This window comes from Empidonax traillii, unplaced genomic scaffold (assembly GCF_003031625.1).
Source record: "Empidonax traillii isolate 1590-97213 ecotype Southwest subspecies unplaced genomic scaffold, ASM303162v1 scaffold401:size1000279, whole genome shotgun sequence".
NCBI classification, from domain to species: domain Eukaryota; kingdom Metazoa; phylum Chordata; class Aves; order Passeriformes; family Tyrannidae; genus Empidonax; species Empidonax traillii.
In genome coordinates, this window is record NW_020955594.1 from 107,148 (window position 1) to 119,931 (window position 12,784).

Below are 12,784 nucleotides of genomic sequence, written 5' to 3' on the forward strand. Positions count from 1 at the left end.
ACTCTTAAATTTATCATCTTTGCTCTCAAAGATACCTTAAACAAGGTAGCAAAACTAAGGTACTAGAGAACATATGTTCTATTTAGGTTTTATTATTTGGCTTAAACACTAATAGCTAAAGAAAGTAATTTTCAAAGCAATAATCAATTTAAGAAAAGTACACATTTATTACTGAGAGTTCATGCTGAAGGCTAAAATAAGCTTTAGTATTAAAAGAAGTAAAGTTTCCCTAGTATCTAGGACGTTTTACATGGAAACCAAATTACTGAAGAGAAATGCATTTTCTTGTGCATTCCCACAGAAAAATTAATTTGACAAAAAAGTCAAAGCATGTGCAGACACAAATTTATCAATGGACAAAGCTGACATGCAAGAACCAGTAAGCATTTACAACTTTTTTTTTATTTTTAAAACCTTATGGCCATTATTCTGTACTCTACGATTTAAAGGTGTGAATATGTGAGAATACCCTAACACAGCTTCTTTACTGCCATGATGGAAAGTCTTTATTGGGGAAAATAAAACGTTAAAAAATTCAAGTCTTACCACAATCATTCTTCCATCAGAAGTAATTACTGCAACAGTACCTGGTAGTTCATTAAGGAAATGTTTAATAATATCTGAAATTACGATTTTCTGAGACATTCATATGTCATATAGGCTTTAAGAGCCATCAGGAGCTAGAAAAGCCTATCAGCATTTTTTTAAAAGCAGCATGGTTGATAGCACCAATTGACAACATAGTATTTTTATGAAATTCTTTAAAGTTTCACTTCACCTAACCATGGACAGTCATACCCGAACATGAACACCATTAAAGCAGAATAAAGATTTGAGTTCACCTCTTTTCCCATTACTAGCTGCACTGCCTCAAAACTGCAACAACATAAACAGTTTTATAAACACTTTAGGTCCTTAAAAACAGCTTTGCAGTGGTGATCCCGAGCCTAGCATTCTCCATCTCCATAATATCTCGTTATGCCAATCCGATGGCAACATATCCGTCGTCCTGAATAATTCCGGGTTACTATCTTACTGTTTGTGAATAAAACTGAAAGTGCCCACGGGTTGCAAGAAGCACAAAGAAAAATCAGCACGAAAAGCGTTCCAAGAACCCCAAGACCCGGCTTTTGAACAAGTGATGCAAAGCCGGTAACTAAAGGCGCGTTAGGCGCTCTCAGCGGGTCAGGCCCACCGCGGGTCTCGCTTCCACCGCGGACCGCCCAGCGCTGCGCTCCGCAGCCTTGGGCGCTGGGGGGGGACCCTGCTCTCCGGGAAATCTCCCGTACCCTCCGCTCTGCCTGCCGAGCCCATCTCCCGCACGGACAAATCGGCACCGCCAGCCGCGAAGGGCCCAAACACGCAACCGCGCCACCGCCCCAGCCCCGCCCTCAGGGCCCCGCGCCCCCGGGGTCCCGTCCCGTCCCGTCCCGCCGCTGGGATGCGGTTGATGTAGTTCTCCAGCGCGGAGGTCATGGCGGCGGCCGCACGCGGATCGATCCCGCGCGCACCCGGGGCGCGCGATGCTGACGCGCGAGCCGCGGCGCAGCCGCATAGCGCGGCGGCCGGGCGGGGCCGGACCAAGCCTCGCGCACGGGGAGAGCGGCCGCGCATGCGCGGGGAAACACGAGAAGGCCGGGCGGCGCCGGCGGGCGGTACCAAGGGCGCGCGGCGGGAGGGGCGGAGGCGGTTACCGTGCCCCCCGCGCGGCACCTGGCACCGCCCGGGGGGGGCGACCCTCTGGCCGCTTGCACAGCCCTAATAGCCCCTCACACAGCCCTCACAGCCCCTCGCACAGCCCTCACCGCCCCGCCGGCCCCTCACACAGCCCTCACCGCCCCGCCGGCTCCTCACACAGCCCCGCCGGCCCCTCACACAGCCCTCACAGCCCCTCGCACAGCCCTCACAGCCCCGCCGGCCCCTCACACAGCCCCGCAGGCACCGCGGAGGGGCTTGGCCGAGGGACGGTAGCTTGGCTAGTTTGGCGTGGAGCGGGAGGGCCGTTCTCCTGTCCAGCCGGGGGCCTCGCTGCCTGGGTGCAGCGTTTGTGGTCGCCGGCTCATTGTCCACTTGAAGAGCATTGACGAGTAGTGTCCCTCAGGGGCCACTGCTGGGCTCTACACTTCAGCATATTTGTTGGCGACGTGGACTGTGGGATCGAGTCCACTCCGAGCAAATCTGCTGGTGACACCAAGCTGTGTGGTGCAGTTGACATGCTGGTGGGAAGGGATGCCCCATCCAGAGGGGCCTTAGATAGGCTTGAGAGGTGGGGCCCTGTGAACTTCATGAAATTCAATAACACCATGTGCAAGGTCCTGCACTTGGGTCATGGCAATCCCAAACACACCTACAGGCTGGGCAGAGAAGTGGCTGAGACAAGCCCTGCAGAGAAAGGCTTGGGGGTGATGGTTGCTGAAAACTCAGCATGAGCCAGCAGTGTGTACTCAGCCCAGAAAGCCAACCCAGTCCTGGATTGCACCAAAAGCAGTGTGGCCAGCTGGTCAAAGCAGGTGATTTTCCCCCTCTATTCTGCTCTGGGTAGACCCCACCTGGAGTACCACAACCAGCTCTGGGGCTTCCAAGATAAGGAGGGCATGGAACTGTTGGAGCAAGTCTGGAGGAGGGCCATGTAGTTGATAAGCGGACTTGAGTACCTCCTCTGTAAAAGCAGGCTGAGGAAGTTGAGGCTGTTCAGCCTGGAGAAGAGAAAGTTGTGTGAAGACCTCATAGCAACCTTCCAGTACCTGAAGGGGGCCTGCAGGGAAGCTGCGCAGGGAAGCTGCGCAGGGACTCTTCGTCAGGAACTGTAGCGATAGGACAAGGAGTAATCGGTACAAACTGAAAGAGGGGAAATTTAGCCTAGACATTAGGAAGAAACTCTTTACTCTGAGGGTGGTGAGATACTGGAAGAGATTGCCCAGGCAGGTTGTGGATGCTCCAACCCTGGCAGTGTTCAAGAACAGGTTGGACAGGGCCTTGAGCAACCAGTCTAGTGGGAGGTGTCCCTGCCTGTGGCAGGGTGAGTTGGGACTAAATGATCTTTAAGATCCCTTCCAACCCTTAAACTTTCTATAATTCTTGCTAATATGGGAATCATGTGAATCCTCCCTTGGTTCCCTGTGGGTTGCCGGTGTGAGATGGGCAGATAGGAGGCCTGACTGCTGCCCCTCCACACTGCCCCAGTGTTGTGGTTTAACCCCAGGCAGCCACCAAGCCCCACACAGCTCCTCGCTCACTCCCCCACCAGTGGGATCGGGGGGGAGAATTGGAACGGTAAAAGCTGGAAAACTTTTGGGTTGAGATAAAGATGGTTTAACAGGGAATGCAAAAGTTGTACATGCAAATGGAACAAACCAAGAAATTAATTCACCACCTCCCATGAACAAACAGGTGATCAGCCATCTCAGTGAGAGCAGGGCCCTATCACATTGACTTGGGAAGACAAACACCGTCACTTCAAACATCTCCCCCTTCCTCCTTCTTCCCCCCCCCCCCCCCCCCCCCCCCCCCCCCCCCCTTTCTATACTAAGCATTATGTCATATGGTATGGAATATCCCTTTGGTCATATTGTCACCTGTCCCAGCTGTGTCTCCTCCCAAACCTCCCATGCACCCCCAACTTCCTTACCAGTGTGGCAGTACATAAAGCATAAAAGGCCTTGGTTCTGTTTTATCTCTGTGCAGCAATAACAAAAACACCTCTATATTATCAACCTGTGTTCAGCACAAATCCAAAACACAGCCCCATCACAGCCCCTGTGAAGAAAATTAACTACCCCAGCCAAAACCAGCCCACTCGGAGAGCCTCGCAGCAGGGCTGTGGAGTGGGTGTCCAGGGCCAGCCTTGCAGGGCTGCTAAGTCCCATGCAGAGATGCTTTCTGTAGGAAATGCTGGATGGGGGGATGTGGGAAAGACAAGGGTTGGGGAAGGTGGTTTTGTTGTGTGTGGATCCCCTGCTCACTTGTGGGCTTGCCTGGGCCCACACTGTGGTCTGCAGGTGCTTTAAAGAGTGGTCAAGCTCTGCAATCAAAGCAAAACTATGCATATCTTTAAAAAAATCTGCAGTGTTAAGTAAGTGGTGATTCTTATGCTGAAGTTTGGATTTTATGCTTGCACAAATCTCCTTTCTATAGATATGGGAATGGCAAATAAGAATGCCCTGAAGGGACTCATGGGTTTTAATTTTTGTTTAACTTTGTTTAACTTCACCTGTCACTAGCATGATTATTACCAGCTACCACACTTTCTGGTCAGTGTGCATCATGCTCACAGTATTTCCTTGGTATCCTTAAGAGTCCTGTGACATAGAGTGTATGGAATCTGCTGGATTCAATGTAGACACTGGCAGTTTTCAGGACTGTGGGAAGGTGAACTGGTACTTCACAAAAGAAGAAATATCTTAGGGAAACTAAGCTCACGTTCAGTGACAGAAGCAAAGTTAAGCTACAAAACTATTCCAAATGCTTTAGCTGTCTTTGCCTGTGGGAGTTAATGTAATCATTGTTAGTATGCAAAACACTTTCAGAATCGTACTGCAATATGTTGTACATGCAGACATTCTCTGCATTGCAATATATTCAAAGCCATGAATGTGTCCCCTAATGGTATTTAATAATTGAGCAGTCTGTTGGAGAGACCATAAGTCTCACACAGGTACAACTTCTTACAACAGTCTATCTACCTGGCTTTTCAAAGCATGAGATCAATGCTGTCGTTTAAGCAATAGGTATATGTTTAAGCAATGCTGGTCAAGCCTTTTTAGATGTTAACACTGTATAGGAAACATTCTTTCAAAGTATAAAAACAGACAGCAGGCCAATTCCAGTCCAGTATATTGTGAAATGAAATGTTACATGAATTCTTGATTAAAAAAAATTATTATAAGTTCATGACCTTCAATAGACAGAAAATTAGCTTGGGACTTAGAATATGGAATTCCCATTTTTGTCAGGTTTTGGACAAGACTGAGAAAACATAATCTCTCTAAAGTTTTTCTATCTGTCAGTAGAGTTAGTGATTTTGATGGGCTTTATAAAATGGTCTAACATAACATTAGGTCTGTGTAGAATCAGGAGCTTAGATGTGATGAAGCACTGAGTAGATACTCATAAGACAAAGCTCTCACAATTAGCACTTTGAAAAAAAATGGGAGGAAATTAACACTCAGATTTGTCTTATTGTTGTTATATTGGTTTCCAGGCTTTCACCAGTGAATTTCACAAATCTTCATTCATTGAAATATTAAGAATGCATTTTTCAATACCTGGAAGGTATAATCAGGTGTTTAAGACAAAATAAAAATTCAAAGTTTTCTAATCCCAGTTTTGTACAAGAAACACCGAATTACTTGACTCAGATGAGGTACACTCCTTTGTTCTCTTTAACTGATAGAACGCTATAAAAAAAGGTCTCAGATCACACATCTCACACGCAGACACAAATGAGGCCGCATTCTCTGACTTCCATGTGTCTGCCTTTCAACTAGAAATGTTTTGTGGTCTTTATTTTACTATTAAGAGCCTACTTAGAATTTAGATTGTCACTGTCAGTACTAGTGCAACTTCCTTTTATTTCAATAAAGACTCCAGGGACAAATTGCAAGAGGTTCAAACTGGGACTTGGTGTCTAGCCCACGGTTTGATTCCTGAAGGAAATACATTTTCTGGACAGTAGAATGCTATTGTTTATTCTCCTTCTAGTGTGCCAGTTGTTTTATTGCACACTATAGCCATCAAAACTACAGGGAAAGCAAAATGAAGTCTTTTAAGGCAAATTAGCCAGGAAAAAAAAAATTATTACATGTTTCCTGGCACCTCTCAAGGTAACCACACCAAAGCAGTCTCTCAAGAATTTGTCTAATGGCTCAACCTGTATGAAAAACATGACAAGAGATATCAGAGAACATAAAATACTTTTGTAATTGGGCATTATGTAATGCCTATACTCTTCAGCTTTTATTATAAAAGCTTCACTACTACCACTAGCCATTACACCAGGACTGGAATAATTATTGTATCTTACATGTACATGTAAGAGGCTGAAGGTTTTTTGTGTGTGTGGTTTGATGTTTTCCTTTTCATACTCTTCCTTCTCCCTGTAAAGAGACATTCTCAAAGGCCAAGAAAATGAGATCATTGGGATACAAGGATGTAGGCTGAAATCTTAAAATACTTGCACTACAACGTTACCTCAGTATCCGATCCTGAGAATCTCTAATCTGTCGGTTTATATTGACAGTGTCGTAGTGTCCCTGAAAATAAGAGAAGGAGTTGTGGGTTTTTTCTGTTTGTTTGGTTGGTTGTTTTTTTAAAATTTCATAAAGGAGGATTAAAACCCAAAGAGTAAGGCTGGACTCCTGAAGTCAGGTGCCAGGCTTTGCCAAACCTGATGCTTAACAACATTCTGAGTATAGAGTTAGCACACTCAGTATAAAGGAACTCTTTTTAAAAAGAGAATTCCTGACTTGTCTGCTATTAGGCTCTCTCTGCCTTTTCCTGAAGGCAAGCAGCTATGCCCTTCTTCTCATAGTCCTGACTGAGATTCAGTCCTCTGTTTGAAACCACCACTGCTCTTACTCAAAACAATCTCCCACATAGGAACTGGAAAACTTGAATTTAATTTAATCCCTGTGTCTTTTTGGAAAAAAAAAAATTACCTGCACCTCCCGCTCAGTAGCAAGGCTTGGTAGACCGAGTTACAAACTGGGGGCGCGATTTGCATAATGTTGTGGAAGCGTGTCCCTTGCAGAGAGCGCACGATGGATCCTTGAGGGAAGCGCCTGAAGCTGCGGGGGGGCCCTTGGCCAGCAGGGGGCGCCCTGCGCTGCCGAGCGCCGCGGAGCCCCGCGGGGCTGAGGGGAAAGGGGCGAGCGGCCCTGGCTGCCTTCAGCCTGAGCGTGGCACCTCGGCCTTCCTCACATAGAAACATAATTAGTTTTCTACCGGAGGATGAGATGCGTTTCCCACTAAAGATGTCCCTTTTTTCTCCAATGCTTGCAAAGTGAGTCCAGTGTGACTAACTCAGACACAGATATTTCACAGGTTCACACCTAACATTAGGCTAGATGCATTTTATTTTTGGCCATAGTTGTCAATATAACATTGGCATTATAGCATTTAGGATCAGAAACCTGTAGCAGGCAGCCCTTTGCCTGTTCCTTCCCCTCCATTGCTGCAGAGCTGCTCTTGGGGACACACAGAGTAGCTGAATATGAACATAATGCCCATTAAGCTCTCAATCGAGGAAACAAAACACCTTTGTAAATAGGCTTTCCCTTTCTCTTGCATTGTTTAGATATAGCTTACTTGCTAATTATATTTAGTCCTGTAATTAAAATCAGTTTATTTCCGCAGTAGATTCTCCATACATTGAGGTTGCTATGGCAAATGGTAGCTGTATGTTATGCTTTCTGCAGAATACGTAACCAATTAATCATGCCCTGGAGTGTCTGCACACTTTCCTGCTTCCTTAAAAGTCTGCCAGGGCAGGAAGAAAACCCTGCAATGACAGTTGTAAGGTGTATGTGCAAGCCGTTTTTGTGTGTACAGTTGTTACCACCTAGCCTACAGCTGGTGGAATGGATAAGTAAACGTTGTGTTGCTGCTTCACTGTATATTGCCTCTCCCAAACCACAATAGCTTCTGGTGGCTTTGCTTTCCTTGGTTATTAAGAAGCACCCTTGTTTTATAGAGCCAGCCATGCTGAAGGGTGAAATGGCCTTGTGACATTCTTGTAAGAAGTGAGGCTCGACCAGTACTGCTGTGCCATGGCATGTCAAGTCATGTCCCTGTCAGATAAGAGGGAGAAATGTGTGAGACCTACTACTCAGGCTTCCTTGAAAGCTGAAAATCTAATATAATCACCTGACTGTGAGAGTAAGGAGTTGTAAGGAGTTCCTTGGAACAAACCCCCCAGAATTGGTAATATCTGTCAGCCAAGCAATTGCATCCCTTGGTTGCTGCCCAAGAAAAACATAGCATCTGAGGTAGGGAATAATGAAGTGGTACATGCTGAAGAAGAAGAATCGAAGTACATACTCCAGAAGAGAACTAAGCACCCCCAAATCCCCCTCATTTAATTTACTTTATGTTTCTCACACTTTCTGGGACATAAAGTTTTAAATCTCTCTGATTTTCACCTACATGCCCAGAATGTTACTTCAGAAAAGGAGCCTAACCCTTTAGCTTGCCCATAGTTTATACACACCCAAGCCGGCTAAACATGATTGATTTCTCTTTATGTGTTCAGGAAAAACACAAACAGCCCTTCACCTCTGCTTTGTTTTTCTGAATCTGTAGAGACTCTAGGGTCCATTATCAGCAATGCAAGGACACAGATTTTGTCTGGTAGTTGGAGAAAAGTAGCAAGACTTTGTCCAGCCTTGCTCACCTTATACATGACTAGCTGCAACCTAAGGTGAGACGTGTTTCACATACATTATTATATCAAATGATGGGTTTGCAATGAAAAAACTGGAAAATATTATAAAAGGGTAACAGTTTGAAAATGGTTGTTAGAATATAAGTTACTGTGCATTAGAAACAAATCTGTAGTGTGAAGTCTCAAAGTGCTTTTTATTTATCTTTAGAAACTCAGTGTTAACAAACACCTGCTCTAAATTTTGTTTGTTATGATAGCAACTGCTGCTATCATGGGAAACATTAAAAAAATAACTTCACTCGAAGAGCTCCTTTGTATGAGAAAGTGCATATTTTCCCCAGCAATTTTTGCTAAAATATGCAAAATGCCATAGCAATCTTAATGACTATATTCCTACTTAATGTGTTAGTATAAAAAATAACTGTGCATGTTTCTGTTTGCAGAAGAACAAACTCTTTTCCATTTTTCCTATTTGTGTATGGGGTTTTTTGATTTTCTTTTTCATTTTTGTTTTTTGTTTTGTTTTGTTGTTGTTTTGTTGTTGTTGTTGTTGGGTGGTTGTTGGGATTTTTTTTAACAGAAGAAACCGATAATAGCTATAGAAGTTTGGCATCATTATCCCTTCAGATAATAATTTTAGGGAATGTTATGAACTATTGGCAGGAAAAATGACATTGCTAATGGGTCACGTACCTACAACTACAAAATTACAGAGCAAATGAATTCTTGTTTTCAGTTGCTCTAAGACAATTCTGTTATGCACAGAATAAATAATAAGCTTCAAGTAACTGGCATTTACTAGTACATCATAGAATCATTCTTACAGTCACAGCTGAAATTGCATTTGCTAAATTGCTTTCACAGAGCAGGCTTTTTCTTCTGATAGATTCCCTACTTCTCAAAGTATAATTAATCTTCCTGTAAAAGCACTGATCCTAATCTTTAGTCCTTGTTAAGATGACTAGATATTCCAGTTTTAATTATAAAGTCCTTTATCTTAATACTCTGCAGAGATGCCCATTTGACCCCATTCCACTTTTGTTTCATTTGCTCTGTGGCACATGATCATCATGTAAAAGGAATAGCACATGGTCAAAGGGCTCTGTTCAGAGGTGACTAACATGCTGTCTGCTGCCAGATATAATGTAGATTGCACTAAAAGAAAAAATCAATATATTTCTGCTCTGTAACTTATATTGCATGGTTATTCTTTGAAGTAGGTTGTTCATTGTACCACAGAGCAGTCTTTTGGCACCAGGGCCTTCAAACCAATCACAGAAATGGAGAAAGAATATACTGCAGATTTGGTCCTGCCCAGAAGAGGTGTTGGAATCCTTCCTGATGGAAACGTCAGTGAAAAATGATCAAAAGGAAAGAAAAATAAATAGGCCAATTTACTTTTCTTTAACAGGCACTGTGTTTTGTCTGATAAAAGGCATAAGACCAAAGGGCAGGAGAAGGCTATGCTATGAAAAGCAAAACTTGAAGCACAAGCAAATAGAATTGCACCAACAGTAATGAAGAGATATGGCACACAAGGATGGCAGATGCTACTTTCTTTATAGTCGTGAAGAAGGCTGTCTGTTTTGTCATTATTTTTTGCCTAGGATTTTGCAAGCTACTGCTTCAACTCGATATTTTCTCTTATTACTCCCAGGATCTCCTTGGGAGTTGCAGCTGGCATCCTTGTTCACTGCCAGAGTATGTGGTAGCTCTTTCACTTGGTACTTTCAGGCATTCTCTTCACATCCTCTGGTTAGTGTTTCTGCTGGCACTTGAGATACCTTCTAGTGATGACTCCTTTTAGCTGTTAATATTCAGATACTGAGGTGGGTTAACTTATAGGGAGAATAAATAGCTGCAATGACCTATTTTGAGCTTTACTGAGGACCTTGCTTGTCCCAGCTGTAGTAGCTCATGATTCCCTCAGGCAGGCAGCTGACACCAGTGCTGGGGTCAGGGTTGAGCCCTTTGGTGTGAAGAAAATAACTCTATAACTCTAGATTATAGACTTATCTTCTTCATCTTCATCTTCAATCTAGATATATAGATTATAGCTGCAGATTCAGGGGTATCCAGATACCCCAGAACAGGGGTATCTGGAGGGGAAGGAGGGATTGTGATGACAGAGATAATAGGGGTAAGAATGATTGGCAGCAGAAGAAAGTCTTTCTTTTGTCTTACTGTTTGCACAGTTGGTCTAATTTGGGGAACATCTTTGTAAACAAGCAAAAAAAAAAAAAAGTCAGGGCTTTAGATAATAACAAGATGCAATTTTGTTGTTGTAACTTCTTGTTTGAAGGAACATCCTCATAGGTAAAGCTTTTTGTTTGAAGCAGATCAGCTTCACAGCTAGAATTTGCCTTGTACTTTGGGGCTTTTACTTTTATTTGCAGAAAAAATTTGTTCTTGGATTAGTATGATTGTGTGTCCAAGGCCTAATTGGCATTCTGGAGTGAGGAATGACACAGATAAATAATACCGATTTAAATTGGTACATATAATGCCTGAAAGTACAAGTCAGTTTGCAACTCTGTAGTGTCAACTATACAGTCAACTCTATTGTGCTGTAGTAGTTGGGGGAGAAATGATAAAAGGCCTTGAGAAGTGTCCTGTTGGAGTCATACTTACCTGGCTGTGGTGTAGAAGAGTTACCATCACTGCACAGTATCTCACATGAGATACCAGTATCTCAGAGAGCACATTGCTAACCACTAGTAGCTTCTGCCTTTTTATTATCATCCACTGTGCTAGTGCATTATTGATTAATGCTGTTGAAAGCCAATCCTGCTGGTGTCTTATGTTCTTACTGAAAAACACTTAACATATTGACGACATCTAATTGAATAGCAAGAGGAATGAATGAAATATTGTTCGTAAGCGCTCCTTTCCTTTATAGTCATTGATAAAAGTATGTGGGTTACTGGATATCGAACCATCCTGAAGGCATCAAATTTCCAAATATAATGCTATTTTTTTTAATATATTTTAGTCAACTTCTGCTAGATATACTGCTGCTGCTAATACTCTGGAAACTCACATGCTTCATTTATTGTAGGGACTAAAAGTATTCTGTCAATTTAATTAAGCATTACCATGTCTCAGAAGGATTGTTAAATATTATTCTGATTGTTTACTAGATCTGTAAGTTAAGTCTTATAGACATTCACTGAAATAGCAGAATTTCTTTTGAAGTCAGTGGTGGTGTTCAGTCAGTTGGTATTACAATGACAGCAGAAGGCATTAGTCAATATTAGGGCCTCATTATGGTAAATCCTCTACACATGCATGTGAAGAGAGACAAAAAGGTTTTGCTACAAGTACTTTGAATAGTGAATAGCCAAGAGAAAGTGCAGAAGGAAGAAAGTGTTAATGTCTCAGTTTTGATGCCCTTAATTACATGCTTTAACTTTTGATCAGCCCAGAAGTGGTCAGACAGACTAGATGATCATTGTAGTTCCTTTCAAACTGAAAGTAGTCTATTCTGTCTTATTCTATGGTATTTTAGAGTCAGAATGCAAAGAAAAGTAATTTATCTAAGGCTGTTGTGTACCACCAATAGGAAAAAAAAAAAAAAGATTTCTGAACTATGTTCCAGGCAATTTGTAATAGTTTATTTTAGAAAACCCTTTTGGTCTTTGAATAAGGTTACCTTGCTTCCCCCAAGCATGTAATTTGATACAGATCACATATGATCATTTCCCATCTTTCCTCTTGTCTTCTCCTTTCCAGAGACTCCAGTACTTTGCTAATCACCTCCCTTCTCTTTCAGCTTCAGGGAAGAAAGTTCCAGAGGGGGATATGGACTATAGTACACTACATGTGATGTAAAGAACTATTATCATCTCCCTCACCTGCTTTTCTGTCTTATAATTAAAAAAATAAATTAAACGTATCTGGGAGAAAAAATTGAGATAAATTGGAGATAATATTTATTGCCATGGTTGGTATTACTGGCATGACATATTAGGGTGTTTATATATCTTTCAGAAAATGGTTTGTGATTCTTTTATGTCAGATAACTGATGAGGCACGTGTGATTCCTGGGCAAAACAGGCCCCTGCAAATTGAATCACAGTATCAAGGTAAGATTCTCATTGTGCAAGCCTCTGCTGCCCTAGGCTAATGTGTACAATCTGTTTTTGCAAGTGCTTTCATATTTTTGTTATTTATTTTGAACATATACAGCACATAAGTGGTTTTAGTATTGGCTGACTGTGGTATTTTGTAGTCACGACTGTGGTATTTAAACAGGAGATGATCTGATCTGCACATGGAAAAGGGGCTGTGTTATGTAGGAAATAATTTTAAAAAGTGTTGCTATTTTTTGGCAAGAGGGTGTTATGATTATTTCTCAAAGAATATACTCAGTGTTCATTATGTTCATGTACAAACCCATGGTGA

The 12,784-nt window shown here is 42.7% G+C and overlaps 1 protein-coding gene and 1 long non-coding RNA gene across 3 annotated transcripts in view; one reads left to right on the forward strand and one right to left on the reverse strand.

Moving 5' to 3' along the window:
• Positions 1-1,526, reverse strand: part of LSM8 (LSM8 homolog, U6 small nuclear RNA associated) — a 5,095-nt gene extending 3,569 nt beyond the window's left edge. Inside the window, exons 1-2 of the mRNA XM_027893685.1 lie at positions 1,446-1,526; positions 547-587 (exon numbers count right to left, since the gene is read on the reverse strand). Of these exons, the coding sequence (XP_027749486.1) occupies positions 547-587; positions 1,446-1,476 (72 nt within the window). The 5' untranslated portion in view covers positions 1,477-1,526. The remainder of the gene's footprint in view (positions 1-546; positions 588-1,445) is intronic.
• A 3,294-nt stretch (positions 1,527-4,820) lies between these two features.
• Positions 4,821-10,852, forward strand: LOC114062361. 2 transcript variants are annotated; one of them, XR_003572355.1, is made up of 4 exons: positions 4,821-5,281; positions 8,299-8,416; positions 10,038-10,135; positions 10,777-10,852. It is a non-coding gene; the product is annotated as an uncharacterized LOC114062361 (long non-coding RNA). The 2 variants fall into 2 exon arrangements; XR_003572356.1 differs by having other exon boundaries at positions 10,038-10,139; positions 10,777-10,851.
• The last annotated feature ends 1,932 nt before the right edge of the window (positions 10,853-12,784 follow it).